The 17,014-nt window shown below is 42.6% G+C and overlaps 1 protein-coding gene across 1 annotated transcript; it reads left to right on the top strand.

The window, feature by feature from the left end:
- The first annotated feature begins 2,305 nt into the window (after nt 1-2,305).
- Nucleotides 2,306-12,232, top strand: LOC101999294 (peptidyl-prolyl cis-trans isomerase A-like). The gene is made up of 3 exons (XM_013353222.1): nt 2,306-2,385; nt 4,512-4,644; nt 11,534-12,232. Exons 1-3 carry the CDS (start codon nt 2,306-2,308, stop codon nt 12,032-12,034), a joined length of 714 nt encoding a protein of 237 aa, XP_013208676.1. The 3' UTR covers nt 12,035-12,232.
- Nucleotides 12,233-17,014: the final 4,782 nt, after the last annotated feature.

Here is a 17,014-nt window from a genome sequence, read left to right as displayed (position 1 = left end):
ACGTTTTGGTATATGTTGAGAAAGCCCTGGATGTTAGCTGCTGCCACTGTCACCACCCTTGTTATTTTGTTATGATGTATCCATTGCTGTCCCTCCGGCATGGGGATAAGCTGCCAAGCCATCATGAGTATATTCAGCAGCAAGCGTCCCCCAAGGGTTTCATGTTTCTTTTCCTCTCTTGGAAAGACCTTTATTATTATTCTTTTTCAATTTAAATAAAGTTAACTTAGATCTATTTCTCCATGACTTAGAATTGTTAGATGCATTTGCAGCTACTGTAAGGGGGAGTGTTTTACTTTTTAACCCATATTGATTTTTTTTCAGGAATAATATCATATTAAAAGTAAGGATCCATTTTAATTCCACATACACCTCATGATATTTCATCTTCTAAAGGCAACAATCTTCATATTCTTTTTTCTGTGAATCATAAGGGCTAAACTGAAAAATCAATTCTTCCTGAGAAAGGAGAAAAGGACTGTTATTAAGAAGTAAAGAATAGTCTAAGGATAGTGTGAGCAGAAGATCAATGGAACCATTGGAGATGCCGTTAGATGCCTACTAAAAACTAAACCATCACCTCGGGCTGTGGATGATAAATGTGTCTATCCCCATCTGGACCAATCTGTGGAAATGTAGGCACATTCTCATCAGCCTCAGTTCCAGGGATCTTAGCCTCTTACTGTTCTCTTGAAGCCTATAGCACAACCACTAGGAATATTAACCAAACTAGATAAATGCAGTGTACTTAAAGCATAATTTTAGCATAATATTGAATATTTTAAGCTACTCAGCTGTCTATACTAATTAGAAGCATTCAATTAAAAAATTTTAAAGGCCAGAAAATACAACTTTCATCCCAAATAAGCAATTATGTTTATAATGTAATAATGGTAAATTTACAGAATGCTTGGGCTTGAGAACCTTAAGTTGAAATAAGATAGTATTTGATCAGAAGTCACTAAAATGTGCAAAGATTGTGTTGAGACAGCCTGCCCGTGTGTCAAGGAACTCGTGGAAATACAGGTACAAAAGGCAGAGTGTAACATGAAGAGGCCTGCTTGTTGGGGTTTATATCCTGCCCAGTTCTCCACAGCCAGCAAGCCCCAAAGAAAATCACACAGAAGTCTCCATAAGATTATAAACTGATTGGCTCATTAGCTTAGGCTTCTTATTAGCTCTTATCACTTATATTAACCCATTATTCTTATCTATGTTAGCCACACGGCTTGGTACCTTTCTCATCAGGGGAGCTCACGTCTTGCCTCTTCAGTGATCTGGGCAGAACTTCTGAGGGAGCTTCCGGCTTTCCAGAATACTCCTGTTCTCATCACCCCACTCCTACTTCCTGTCTGGTTGACCCACCTATACTTCCTGCCTGACCAATCAGCGTTTATTTAAAACATGATTGACAGAATACAGACAATTGTCCCGCACCAGCAGAGGTCTACACATGAACACACGTGAAACCTAGGCTCCTGCCCTGTTATAAAAGCTGACTGTCACAAGAAGCAGCTGTGAAGCCGGGCAATGGTGGCACACGCCTTTAATCCCAGCACTTGGGGGTTAATCCCAGCACTCGGGAGGCAGAGGCAGGCGGATCTCTGTGAGTTCGAGGCCAGCCTGGTCTACAGGAGCTAGTTCCAGGACAGGCTCCAAAGCTACAGAGAAACCCTGTCTCGAAAAACAAACAAACAAACAAACAAACAAACAAACGAAGCAGCTGTTAAGTGCAGAGCACAGCAGACTACAGTAGCTACATCCTTTAAGTAGTTGTTCCTTTCCAAGTCTCAAGTCCCACAACCAATGGCAAAGAAAGAACCACACAACCAAAGAACCTGCAACCAAGGGCAAAGGGTCTCACTTCATAACCCAGACTGGGTGTGTACTCATGATCCCTTTGCCTCAGCCTCCCAAGTGCTGGAAATCCAAATGCATACCACCACCACCATGTCTGGATGGAAAGGTCTCAAGCTCCAAGGCCATTTCTAAGGTCTCCTTCGTTAGGCATTCCACGTTCCTTGTCTGGAAGTGTGCAGCACGCAGCTCCTGCCAGCAGAAGAGACGGCTGCAACAGGATTCTTCTCAGTACGCTCTTTATTGGAGCACTTACACTTGAGGTTTGAATGAGGCAAGAAGACCCCGTCCCCGTGGGAGCAGAAGAATATATACGGTGCCAGACAAAGCCCTGACGTGTCATCAACCCAATGGCTCAGGCCAGAATGGAACGATCGTGCTAAAACATGATTGGCCAGATCGGATGGCCTGATCGAAAGACTCCCCGCGCTGGGGGGAGCTCGCACGCATGTGCACAAGTTCTGTCAAGTTTGACGTGAAACAGCAAACGGCGCCCAGGCTCCGTGCCCACGACATGACAGCACCATGGTGCGCGCTACAGAAGTGTAGTTGTGTTTCAGCTTGGGGGATGCTCAGACCCCAGGATCTCTCCAGTACACCATGCTGTACCCAGCTAGACATAAAAGAAACATGGAAGTGGGTGGAGACAACAATGGTAGCTTAAGGAGCGGCAGCTGGAACTGAACTGATAAACCCTGCCTGCAACTCCGTTCCATGCTCCAGCAGTTGAGAACGGTCCCTGATAATGCTACTATTAATACACTTGTGGCAAATTCTCATCAATAGGTGAAGACCATCAATAAGTCAATGAGCTGGGAGTGGGGTATAGCAACCGAGGAAGGGAAGCTGGGCGAGTCCATTCCAGTCACCTTTTTTTTCTTTTATGGTCCTAATTTCCATGGCTTACCCAAGCACTCAAGTGATGGTGGCTCTATTTTGAAAGGAATCCCTGGTAGGAGAAACTGCAGAACATCCCTGACAATCAGTTGGAGGAAGCATTTTTTTTTTTTTGTCTTACCTGAAACTCAATATGTAGACCAGGCTCGTCTTAGACTCATGGCAATCTGCCTACCTCTCCCTTTCGAGCGCTGGGGTGAATGGTGCACACCACCAGGCCCAGCGCAGAGGAAGCGTTCTTACAGTAGTCAAATGTCTTACTGACTCTAGCAGATTAGTCAGCTTACCTGGAACCACAGTGTCCTTGCTGATTTTCATGGTTCAGCTGATTTCAATGCCTTCCTAGATAGAGAGTGTCTTCGTTAGGGTTTCTATTGCTGTGAAGAGACAGCATGACCACAGCAACTCTTATAAAGGAAAACATTTAATTGTGGTGGCAGCTCACAGCTTCAGAGGTTCAGTTCATTATCATCATGGCTGGGAGCATGGCGGCAAGCAGGCAGAGGTGATGCTGGAACTAAGAGTCCTTACATCTTCATAGGTAGGCAACAGGAAGTCAAGTGACTATTCCACTGAGGGAAGCTTGAGAAGGGAGACCCCAAAGCCTGCCTCCACAGTGATACACTTCCTCCAACAAAACGACACCTATTCCAACAAGGCCACATTTCCTGATAGTGCCACTCCCTTTGGGGATGTTATTCTTTAAAAACCACCAGACAGAGATATCAAGACTTGAAATTTTGGACCTGTTTCTGACCTAGCTCTGTTTGGCGGGTCGGTTACTAACTTACATGCTATTGTTTTCTATGATGGTGGGGAAATATGAAGGTAGACTCCTTACAGATGCCTGTGATGGCCACCAAGACCCAGTTTCCCACTTCCCCTGGATCTCCAACCTCCTGAAGAACTTCATCTCCTTTCTCTCTACACCTTTTACCCAGGGGAACAGTCAGGAAGCAGAGTGTGTCCCCCAAGGCCCACTGCATAATAATGTGTCACATCTGAGAGGGAACTCACTGCTTAAATCACAGACATCACTGATTTGTATGTTTATTGTCCTGGTGTCCTTATGTGCTAACTATAGCTCACCAGAGCTCAGTCAAAGAGGGATAGATTTGCACAAGGACTTGGGAAGTACCACGATGATCTCCCAAATCCACATTTTCTAATTAAGTTCATCAAGTCCTACAGTGTGAGCATTGGCTTATAAGAAACAGCAAGACCACATGCCTTTAATCCCAGCACTTGGGGGGCAGAAGCAGGTGAATCCCTGTGAGTTTGAGACCAGCCTGTCTACAAAAGCTAGTTCTAGGACAGACTCCAAAACTACAGAGAAACCCTGTCTTTAGAAACCAAAAGAAAAAAGAAAGAAAGAAAGAGCCCTGTAAGGACAGATATGGCTAGAAGAAACAGGTTCTCTTTACTCACAGGGAGAAGCAGTGTGAGGTTCATGGAGGAACAGGCATCGACAGGAACAGGCCGGGCTTATGAGAGTTTCCGGGATTCACAAAGCACACATTAAGAATATGGACAGGACTGCAGAGGCAGCAGGTTACTTGGGACTTTTGAATTCATTCTTCCTTCTTGGAAGCCACACTGCCCACTGTTCCTTAGAAAGGAGGACAGTGAGGCCTAATAGCCTTTCTACGACATCCTTGCAGAAGGACCAATGCTTCAAAGTTGCCTCTCTGTCAGCTCCGGTCTGTGGAAAGCGTGTTCTGCTCACTTCCTCTCTGTGTTTCCTCCCCTTTGTTCAGTCTCCCTACCTCTCCACCAACTCACACTGCTAAGCTGCATGCCCTGGCCATGCCACCTCCACACCAGCCAGGAGCCTCCTTATTTCCTATAATTACAGAGAACTACAAGAAATCCTACTGGGGCACAACCAAGGTCTGCTCTGTGTCCATAATAGTCTTTCTAAAAAGATGAAGATTAAGAACAAAATAGCAGAAAGCCTACGATATTTTAAATAGGATTTCCACAAGTTTTATTTCTGTTAATCTATGGAATAAAACCACTTATGTATAATGGCTTATCTCTCTCTCTCTCTTTCTCTCTCTCTCTCTCTCTCTCTCTCTCTCTCTCTCAACACACACACACACACACACACACACACACACACACACACACACACACACACACAGAGAGAGAGAGTTAGATCAACATTAACCTTTCCTTGCATGTAGGAATGTCAATTGTGTAATGAATCTTTAACATATTTTCCATATATTGCAAACATCTAAATTTTCGTGAAGAAGCAAGGACTTTCCTTGTTCCGAGACTGTTTTCAAAAGCTCTCACCCCAGAATAGAGCAGTGATCAAGCCACATAGGGGGTTCATAGCTAATTTGGATGATGTCAACACTACCACTTGGGTACTTTTGAAGTTGTTTTGATTTTGTTCAAGACAGTAGAGGAGAGGCAAAAAATGGGATTTGTGAGGGTGAATAACCTTCCTACCGAGCTATCTGACATGAAACAATTTCCCAAGTCTATTATCTGGGCACAACTAAGAAGCATCAAACTACCATGGAGGGCAGATACTGCAAGGAGAATCTTGTAACAGAATGTGACTTCAAAATCCTCTGCAGAAGTCTGCTTTGCCTCTTCACCTTTTAGAGGTCCCCTGTGTTCATTCCATAAATAATGTCTGCATTTTTCACAGTTCTTTTGAAAGGAATGGGGAAAGTTTGACCATCCCATATTCCCAGAAGCAGAATCTTTTAATTTTAAAAAGAAAAGTCGTACATGTTTAACATATTAATTGACCAACATCCTTCTTAAGCCTTGTGTCAGGAAGCAAAAACCCCATTTTATGATAGGAAGGCCCACACAGCTTTGCAAAAAGTGGTGGGATAACATAATAAACCATTTCATTAGCACAAATGCTAGATTCTTCTACTGTCTTCTACTTGATTAAATAACCAACAGATGGCCTTAGCCGGTCTTGAACACACTGATGGTAACTAATTTTAACACTGTTATTCCTGCACTGTTTTCCCATAACAGAAGGAAGGGAATGCCACTTTTGGAGTGGACTATGAGCAGAGCACAGTCCCATGCATACACATCTTTCTTCTCCACACTGCACCACCGCGGGCTCTACCAAAGCCTCCATTTATGCCTGCGAGAATCTGGAAACAAGGACTTAAACAGAACCCATCATCAATATACAAGGATGTAGATCTATGGAAGCTATACGTTCTGAACTTGCAACATTTTGGCCGGAAATGCCATCTGTCCCCTTACATCTTTGCCTCTCTGTCTCATTCTTTCTCCTCCTCAAGAAAATCAAAGTCAGGGGATTATTGAAATTGTTTGAAAACCTCTCTGAGAACTTGTAAAGCACTTTAAAGGGTTAATTTGAGATGACATCACCGTGCTCTGCTATTTCCTCCTCCATACTAACAAGTAAGCCACTTCTTATATTTGTTTGTCAGAGTTTACCTCCAGTTGTATCTGGGCAATCCAGGAGATTCATTCAATGGATGAGTGCTTTAAGATTATAAGGCCACCAGGTCATGTACTTCATTCTAATGCCATGAGATTTATCTAGAGTCTTGAAGGTGTCACAGACCGAGAATGATGAGAAGTGAACAGTGACCCTCGTCTGTTACAGGGTCACAGTCTGGGAGGCAGGAGAGATGTGCAACTACTGGAAGAATTCTGGTTCGAAGAAAACTTTAGTCAAATGTTATACTACAGGTAGACATCCTAGTTCCAAGTTGTGTATGGTTTACTGTAAAAGATGTTCCCAAAGATTGCTGACTTATTCAAGATGCTGTAATCTCAGAAATGTAAAGGTGTAAGGACACTTGGTAGTCATGTACTTACCAAGATGTGGAACTCAAGGTCCAGAGACTTTATTTGACAAGCAAGAGATTTCCTCTGCGACTGTCACATGAAAACGAGGGCATCTGAGTGGTCAGAGGACCACTTGGGGGCAACTATCTTAGCTTAACTTGGTTAGGATTTTGCTGGGTGCTAGGCATTTACTAAAGACGGTATCAGTGGAGTGACATCTGTGGATTTATTTGGTTAAAGTATCACCTCTTTATAAAATTAAACAAATGGGGGAATATTTGATAGTAGGTAATACCTTTTACATTGAAATGATAGAGGCATCATAATAATGTTATCTTTAGATATAGGTAAGGAAATAGTTATGAACGCATGGCATGAGGACTTGGATTAGTCTCAAAATAACACAACAAGGATGGGATGGTGGAAAGGAGTATCCACGAGTTGTTGACTCATTTTTGATAAAAGCAGATGCCCACCTCACTGGTTACAGGATGCAATACGTGAGGAGAGCTATGTCTAAGAAAGAACTCGTGGGTTGAGTAGCTAGGGATCACAATCACATTTCAGAAAGGGTTTTCTAGACTAGTGGGGTCAGCAGGATGGGAATATAAATTATATTTCAAGTCCTGAAGAAGAGAGACCTTATGAAGTATAAGAGCGGTAATATTATACTGGGTGGTTTGTGTGTCAACTTGACACAGCCAGAGTCATCCGAGGAAGGTCAGCTGAGAAAATACCCTTGAGATCTAGCTGTAAGGCATTCTCTCATTTAGTGATCAATATGGGAGCTCTCAGCCCATGGTAAGTGATGCCATCCCTGGGCTGCTGGGTTTATAAGATAGCAGGCTGAGCAAGCCAGGGGAAGCAAGTCAGTAAGCAGAACTCCCCCATGGCCCCTGCATCAGCTCCTGCCTTCAGGATCTGGTGAAGTGTAAGCCCAATAAACCCTTTTCTCCCCCATTTGCTTTTTGGTATGGTGTTTCATTGAAGCAACAGAAACCCTAACTAAGACAGAAATTGATACCAGGAGTGGGGTATTGCTGTGACAGACCTGGTCACATTTTTGGAAGGATTGTGAAAGGACTTTGGAACTTTGGGCTAGAAAAGTCATTGAGTGTTGAGACCCCAGTGGGATGTTCTGTGGGAACTTGGAAGATAAGAATATTGAGAAAAGTGCAAAGGATAGAGGCCTGGCTTGCAAAGTTTCAGAGAGAAGTTTAAAAACTCTATCTGGGCCATTTGTTATTTTGAATTAAAATGCTGTGATTCTGGTTAGCTGGGGCTGAAGAATCAACTGTCATTAACAGGATATCAGAACAGCTGAAGTGAAACCTTTATGCTACCAGGACAATTGATGCTGGTTATCTGGAGCTACGAAATTAGCAGTGGTTAAGAAGAGACCAGCATCACTGGTGAAATCTGGGAAGTGCTTCCTGAGAGCACAGAGAACCCATGTTCAAGAGGCATCCAAGGTTGTAGCTCGTACTGGCAGTCGGACTTGGTAATGAGTAAGAGTCACCACCCAGGCGGTACTGGTTCTGAAGGCATGAAGGGGTCATGGAGAACATCTGAGGCTTGGTGCTGTGAGAGGTCATTGGTGAAGGTGCGGCCTCAATGGCAGTTGAAGGCCTAGGGCTGAAGGGGTCATGAGAAGAAGTTGAAGCTTGGCACTGCGAAGAGAGCCTATGAGAGGCTATTGGTGAAAGTGCAGCCCAGCTGCAGCAAGGGATTCCCCATTTTGGAGATGCTCGCACCATGGGAAGACCACCGAGAACAGCAGCGACAGTAGAGCGGAGCCGGCGATGCCCACAACACAAGCGGTGTGTGCTGCAGGGGACAAAGTCAGAGAAGTGACCCCAGCCCTTTGGAGGAGTCCTGAAGACCGTGAGTGGCTCCCAGGCATTGAATGGTTGGAATTTTGGTTTGCCTTGATTTGATTGTGACTGTGTCCTGATTTTTCTCTCTTGAAGTAAGAAAGTATTTTACTGGAGCCCACATTTGAGAAACTTGAATTTTAAATGACTTTGGATTTTTAACGAGACTGGTTATTTGAAAGGAAGTGAAATTTTAATGTGTTTGAATTTATAAAGGCCGTGGGGCTTTTAAAGTTGTTTAGGATCTTGGGGATGAATAAGAAGGAAAGAAAGTTTTGTGGCTTGATAGTGATGTATTTGTGTGTCAAGTGGACAAGGGGCCAGTTATACTGGATGGTTTTGCGTGTCAACTTGACAGAAACTAGAGTCACCAGGAAATGCCTCTGTGAAATCCAGCTGTAAGACATTTTCTCACTTAATAATCAATGGTGGAGCGGGAGCACATGGTAGGTGGTGCCATCCCTGGGCTGCAGGTCCTGGGTTCTATAAGAAAGCAGGCTGAGCAAGTCAGGGGAAGCAAGCCAGTAAGCAGCATGGGTGCTGCTTGCTCAGCTCCTGCCTCCTGAATCCTGCCCTGTTGAGCTCCTGTCCTAACTTTCTTCAGTGATGAACAGCAATGCTAAAGTGTATGCCCAATGAACTTTACTCCCCAACTTGCTTTTTGGTCATGGTGTTTCTTTGTAGCAATAGAAACTAACCAAGACAGATACGTGAGCATTTATGAGCCTGACAGGCTGCCTGCTGCCCTGCTGGCCGTTATCATGAACATTTAATGATGAAGGACTTCGGACAGTGGCAAGGATTCAGGTTCCCTCTGTACTTTCTGTGTTTTCTACATTTCCTTATTTTAAATTTAGAATTGTTTGGACAGTAAAATTAAATAACCTTATTATTGCATTATATGTATGTTTATAAAAATAAAAACTGGCATTTTTTTCTAATAGATGAGAAAAGGAGATACTTAAGAACTATAGTTATATGAAGGTGAATGGACAGTTGTGATAACTGATATTTTTCTAATTTCTAAGGAGAAAGGGTATATTTAGCTACTAAAATTAATTCTGAATTTTCTAGGGTATAGCAATAGTTTTATACTTTAAAACTTTTCATTTAAGCACAGCTACACACTTAAAAAGTTTTAAAAATATGAATTGTATCTGCAAGTCCTTCTTCCAGGTCGCAACAGTTTATACCTTAACACAAAGTAACACAACGATTAAAATTAGGAAGTTGATATGAAGATAGTACTATTAAGTCATAGGACTTCATCAACCGTTCCACTGCTCCCTGTCCAGTCTGAATCCAATCCGGGTTTCCACATCGTGTTTTAATAAAATGTCCTGGAATCTTTGAACAGAGGCTGGTTCTTGGTTTGTATTTTACTCTTTTGGTTTCATTGACTTTGGCATGTTTGAAGAGAATTGATCAATTCTCATAAAGAACAGCACTCAGTTTGTGCTCTGATCTTTGCTCATAGTTCAATTCAGGTTATATAGTGTTTTTGGCAAAAAATACCACAAAAATGAAAATCCATGCATCATGCTGACAGGCCCATGGTTAAATTTATTCCATTACTCTTGGTGTTAACCCCAGTCACTTGTTAAGGAGATTTCTGATATTTACTCTTTTCTCTCCTATGATTATTATGAAGCTTGTAGAGAGATACTTTGGGGACTCTGACATTATCTTGTCTCTCATCAAACTTTCATCTATAAATTTAAGGCTTTAACAGAGTTTCTTGTCTAGAAGATGGTATTTTGTGCCATTTGACAAACCGAGTCTCTACTTCCATCCCTCCTTCATTCCACATGTATACTTGGAGATCTACTATAAGGAAGGTTCATTTGCTTAGTTGTTATAAGTCCTTGCTTTTATTTTAGCCCTTGGGTTAGGATTCATCCCCTTTTCTCCTTGTTATTATTTACATTGTCTTAACTGTGACCACTGGAAATCCCTCCAAGTTGGTGTCTGTGCCCTTCTGACACATTTGAAGTTGTTTCTCTTAGAAACAATAACAAGCTAAAAGTATTGGTCAACACCCTGAAGAGATACAAACCTAGGGACTTTTGTAGGCTCATTTCTCTCCTCTGTTGAAGGTTTGGAAAGGAGCTCTCTATGGAAGAGCAGGCTATCCCAGTGGCTGAGCTGGGCAGTCTTCCTATGTAAGAGGGCCACTTGTTCCCAGCTGCCTGGCTAGAGTAGCCCCAAAATAAACACACAGAAATTGTATTAATTAAATCACTCTTGGCCCATTAGCTCTAACTTCTTATTGGCTAACTCTTACATATTAATTTAACCCATTTCTAGTAATTCGTATATCACCACAAGGTCATGACCTACCAGCAAAGTCTAAGCATGTCTATCTCTGATGGCGGGTCCATGGCATCTCCTGACTCTACATTCTTCCTCCCAGAATTCAGTTCTGTCTTCTCCGCCTACCTAAGTTCTATCCTATTAGGCCAAGGCAGTTTCTTTATTCATTAACCTATACAAGCAACACACAGAGGGGACTCCCACGTCGTTCCTAGCCCCCTTAAACAAGGCCATTTCATATACATGTATGTCCCTGTTGTCTTTTCTATGTCTCGATCTTTCCTGGTGTTTTTCAATGCTGCCTTAGCTATGTGGAGTGGCCCTGGCATTTTCGTCAGTGTCTGTAAGAGAGCAGAAAGATGGAGATCTTTACCCATGCTGCTTGAGTCTTTGACCCCACACTGGAAAAAAAAACACCTTTATTTTGTACATTTTGTGGTACCCTTGACCTGTTTTTACAATCGGTCACTTCATGCCACCCTACGAGTTAGATTTTATTCATGTAATCATTTAAAAGAATTCCCAAACTTGCTTCCTGATTAAATTAATATTTAAGTATCTAATTAGATTCATATATAGAGAGTTGAGCTGTGCACATTTTAACAATGGCATATGTACATTCACGTAGATTTACAGTATTTCTACATTTTAATTGCATAAAAATAAACTATTGCTAAAACAGTGCTTTGCAAGGGTGAGAAGGGCATGGAAATGAAAGGAAGGCAATCCAATTATAACATAATAAAGGCTTTGCAGATGCCGCTGTCCCCTTTTGCTGCTTGCTGCAGCCATGGTCAGTCAGCCCCACCGTGTTCTTCGATATGGCAGCCGATGGCGAGCCCTTGGGCCGTGTCTCCTTCGAGCTCTTTGCAGACAAAGTTCCAAAGACAGCAGAAAACTTTCATGCTCTGAGCACTGGAGAGAAAGGATTTGGATGTAGGGGTTCTTCCTTTCACAGGATTATTCCAGGATTCATGTGCCAGGGTGGTGGCTTCACACGCCATAATGGCACTGGCGGCAGATCCATCTATGGAGAAAAATTTGAGGATGAGAACTTTATCCTGAAGTATACAGGTCCTGGCATCTTGTCCATGGGAAATGCTGGACCAAACACAAACAGTTCCCAGTTTTTTATCTGCACCACCAAGACTGAGTGGCTGGATGGCAAACACGTGGTCTTTGGGAAGGTGAAAGAAGGCATGAACATTGTGGAGGCCATGGAGTGTTTTGGGTCCAGGAATGGCAAGACCAGCAAGAAGATCACCATTTTCGACTGTGGACAACTCTAATTCTTTTGACTTGAGGGCTTCTTACCCACCAGACCATTCCTTCTGTAGCTCAGGAAAGCACCCCAGCCCCATCTGCTCGCAGTACCCTGTAATCTCTGCTCTCACTGAAGTTCTTTGGGTTCCATATTTTCCTCATTCCCCTTCAAGTCTAGCTGGATTGCAGAGTTAAGTTTATGATTATGAATAAAAACTAAGTAAGAATGTAAAAAATATAATAAAAATTAACCATGGTAAGTTGAAGTTTTAAGATACTTGATATTATTCCAGTATTGTTTATTAAGAAACAAATATTAAATCAAACTGGATTTTATGGCAAAATATTTTGTTCCATTCAATTGATTTCCATTTACAGCACTTTGTGTTCCAAAAATCAAGTCCATTTTGACTTATGTAGTCATTTCTAGGCTAATGTGAAGTATAGTGTAAAACACTATCTCACAAAACAAAGGGACATGCGCATTCATATTAACTTACAGACCTTAATGATACTGTACCTTAATTATATTGTTGCATATAGAAAAGGTGTTCTATGATGGAGGGACTTCCAGGTGGTAGGCATTTCAGAGGGACTAGAGATTTTTTTTGTTTTTTTTTAGTTTTTCGAGACAGGGTTTCTCTGTAGCTCTGGAGCCTGTCCTGGAACTCCCTTGGTAGACCAGGCTGGCCTCGAACTCACAGAGATCCACCTGCCTCTGCCTCCCGAGTGCTGGGATTAAAAGCGTGCGCCACCACCGCCCGGTGAGATTTGTTTTTAATGAAGCAAGGCAAATGGCTATTTTGAAAGGGAAAGAAAACTTATAATTCAAGGAGGTAAATAAAACAAAATCATATTTGGTTTTGAATTGCGGGTTGAAAAGTAGGGAATGCAGCATTCCAACACCTGTGCAGGGTAGTATAGTGGTGTGTTATTTGTGTTTTTAATAAATAAAGCTTGCCTGAAGATCAGGGAGCAAAACAGCCATACTAGTCAGCCAAATAGACCAGGGAGTGGTAGCACACACCTTTAATGCCAGGACTCTGGAGACAGAGGCAGGCAGATCTATGTGAGTTCAAGGCCACCCTGGGCTACACAAGACTGAATTACTCTAAAAGAGAAACAGAACTCACACAAAGGTGATCCTAGCACTTAGGATCCTATGCCTTTAATCCCAGCATTAGGGAGTTGGAGACAGGAGTGATATGGCTGGGCAGAGAGAGGAATATAAAAGGGAAGAGAAAGAAACCCACTGGAGTGTGAAGTTTGAGGATTCGTGGAGACAGGATCTCGTGCCTTCAGTCTGAAGATTTGGTAGACGTAAAAGATCTCTCGAGTGGTTGGCTGCTTTGCTGTTCCCATCTTCAGGTTGAACTGTGATATCTGTCTCTGGGTTTTTATTATTCTTGCTACAGCATAGGCAGTTATATAGACTGCTAAGTCAAGAACCGAGGCTTGGAAACAAGGAAATCCTGGGTTTAGCTGGTGTTTTAGTTTCCTTTCCAGTTGCTTTGACAAAATAGCTTGACAAATGCAACTTACGGGAGAAAGGGTTGATTCAGCTCATCGCTATTGGGTAGTCAAGGTGTCAGAAGTTTGAAGCAGCCAATGCAAGTTCCCTGTCAAGAGCAGAAATGAATACAAGTACTCTTGTGCTTGGCTTACTGTAACATGAAGGGCTGGCTTGTTTGTTGGGGTTTCTGTCCCACCCTTTTCCCCCACAACTGCTTAGCCCCAAAGAAAATTACACATAGGTTTCCATAAATTATAAGCTGATTGGCCCATTAGCTCTAGCCTCTCACTTGCTAACTCTCACATCTTGATTAACCCATTTTTCTGATCTATGTTAGCCATGTGGCTCAGTACCTTTTTCAGTGGAGCAGATCACATCCTGCTGCTTCAGTGGTCTGGGCAGGAGTGGGAGGAATCAGCTTCCTCCTTCCCAGAATTCTCCTGTTCTCATTACATCATTTCTACTTCCTGTCTGGTTTTCCCACCTATACTTCCTGCCTGGCCAATCAGTATTTATTTAAAACATGATTGACAGAATACAGACAATTCTCCCCCACCAGCTCACCTTATACTTAATTCAGAATGCCTTGATAAGGAAACAGTACCATCCCCAGTGGGCAGGTCTTCTCAACACAACTAAGAAAACCATGCACAGGGTTGCCCACAGGCCAACCTAATCTACATGGTTCTTCACTGAGACTCCCTTCAAATGTGTGTCAACCTTTCTTTCAGAGCTAACAATTCATAGTCCTGGTGCCTCCACCAGAGAGTTGCGTGATCTCAGACTCATCCCTGAGTTTTTCCGTACATAAAATATGGTCTTGCTTGAATGCTGAATGGAATATTATTCATAAATAGCTTAAGACCCTGAGCAAACCATAACAAACTCTCTATTAAGTGTGAGCCTTTATCATTATTTGAGAACAAGCAATTGGGCAGTGAGTTAATACTCTTACCCTCAGTCTGTGACTGTTAGAATGAAGGTATGCTGACAAAAATGAGCAATAGTTTGTGGTTTTAAAGAAACACAGATCTGGCTCCATTTACATAGCTAAATGAATCTGAGATTTAAAAGCTCTCTGCCTGGGGCATTCTTGAGGATCATGCCTCTCACATATAACTAGCTTCACTGTAACTACTGAGCTGAAACTGTGGATTTATCATTGTCTGAAAAGCTGACATTTAAAACACGTCATTGGAGCTGAGTGGAGGGGAAAGGTCTTTGTATTGAGGTAGATCAGAACTGTTGAGATATAGGAGTTACCTTTCCTTACATGAAGTTCGACTACCTTAAGCTCAGATGGACACGGGTCGATTTTAAATGGCTGGTGGTATTAAATAGCTCTTTCTTAAAAAGGCTTTTGAAAACTTGGAGCTGTAAAGTTGGAGTTGTGGAGCCAAACATGCTTTTGGGGACTCTGAGTAATGTCCTCGCGAAGCTGGAGCCATATCTCATCGGATCTTGCCCTAATGGCCTGGTTGCGTGGATATTCTGAGTATGCTTAGAGGAGAGACGCTTGTGCCAGAGGGTCTGGTTCAGGAACCAAAAACATATGCAGAGCTTAAAAAAAAAATACCAACAGAAAAATCCATTTTATTTAAATAAAATTATCCCACTAAGTGTTGATACCATTTGTGCTCAGAACAGAACACAGCTCTTGTGGGATACATTTACTGCTACCTTTACCTTCCCGCAAAAACATTAGCATCTTCACTCTCTTCCCAGTAATAGTGGCTGAGTCTAGGCGGTAGCAGTTGTTTTTATGCTGTTGCAGATGGCTATGTCGTGACTATTTTGGGTTTGTTTTGTGGTTTTCTGTGAGTTGTCTCAAGTTGTTAAGTGGGATATTGATTTGGCTGTGTTTTGCTGCTGTTGGAAATTCTTAAATTCTTTGAAGGATGGAGCAGGTGTAGCTGGCCTCGGCACGTTGCTCTTCTTACTGCAGATGACCAGAGGAGCAGTTTTATGAAGTCCAGCTGCTTCCTGAGATCAGAGCATCTTGCTTCATGGGATCCTATACCATGGGAGGCAGGATAAGGCCCCTGGAGGTATTTTAGTTGGATTGGACAGCCTAATTGAAATAAAACATTCACCATACATCGAAAGGGTAGAGTTGGTATTCATTTAATCAGCATTGTATTGAAAAGAAAAAATGTGAAGAGAAAGCTAATTCTAATTCTACTAAGTGGCTTGGAGTGTTGGTACTGCTACAATTCTAGGAGAAGATGGCCCCATCCCCAGTCTTCACCGCAGATCAGAAGCAATAATATTGTGACACTCAACACAGTACTTATTAGATCTCAAACATAGTTCTGTATGCTTTATATATTTTAATCCATTTTGTTCTTAACAACTTGCTGAGATGTCACTTTGTTGTTGGCACAAGTGAGACACACGCTGTTCAAGTGTCCAAAGTGCATGCTCAAAGTGGCACATGTAGTAAGTGACAGAGCCAACATGTCTGACTTGAGTCTTGGTTGAGGGGCCAAACCTTGAATGAGAATGGACAAGAGTTTCAGATTGGTTCGGAGCAGCGGTTCTCAACCTTCCTAATGCTGTGACCCTTTAACACAGTTCCTCATCTTATGGTGACCTCAACCATAAATTTATATTTGTTGTTACCTCATCACTATAAATTTGCTACAATTATGAATCATCATGTAAATGCCTGTGTTTTCCAATGGTATTAGATGACCCATATGAAGGAGCTGTTAGACCCCCAAAAGGATAATGACCCACAGGTTGAAAACTGCTGATATGAAGGATTTGAAGAGCAAGAAAGTTTGATTTTTTGCTTTGTGAATGGGATATGAGAATATAGTAAGCCCTGTGAGTATATGGAAACAGTAGCAAAGAGGAGAGGGTGATAGTGTGGCTAGGTATGGCCAGTCTAAGTCTCCTGCTGGTCAGAAGGCCACACGAATCTTCAGTATCCCGGAGAGGATTGTGGGTGTGGCCGTATAGCTGTGTCGGACATACAGTAGGCTGTGTCTTAGACTATTTTCTGTTAGTTGTAACTGAATACCAAGACAAGGCATTTGTAAAGACTGGAGGTTTAGCTCATGCTTCTAGAGGCTGCAAGTCTAAGGAGGAGCTGCTGGCTACCGGTGAGGGCCTTCCTGTTATACTGCAGCAGAGTGGAGGATGTCACTTAGTGAGAAAGAGAGTGTGTATTCTTTGGGGTCTCCTCTTCTTATAAACCCATCAACAGAGTCATAGGAGTTCCACCCTGATGCTAATCCCAAAGGCCCCTCAAAATAACATCTACATAGGACTTTAGGAAGTAAATTTAATACATGAATTCTGGGGTTCACACCCAAACCTTGCAGCCATGTGTAGTAATAAGAACGGCAGGCTGCTTCCCGCCACCCGGCTAGCTTTACCCGAAATAATTACACGGACACTGTATTCTTTTAATTACTGCTTGGCCCATTTCTATCTAGCCTCTTTTAGGCTAACTCTCGCACCTGGACTAGCCCATCTCTAATAATCT

This window comes from Microtus ochrogaster, unplaced genomic scaffold (genome assembly GCF_000317375.1).
Source record: "Microtus ochrogaster isolate Prairie Vole_2 unplaced genomic scaffold, MicOch1.0 UNK4, whole genome shotgun sequence".
NCBI lineage: Eukaryota > Metazoa > Chordata > Mammalia > Rodentia > Cricetidae > Microtus > Microtus ochrogaster.
Note: the sequence above shows the minus strand (reverse complement) of the source record. Positions and strands in the feature narration are given on the sequence as shown.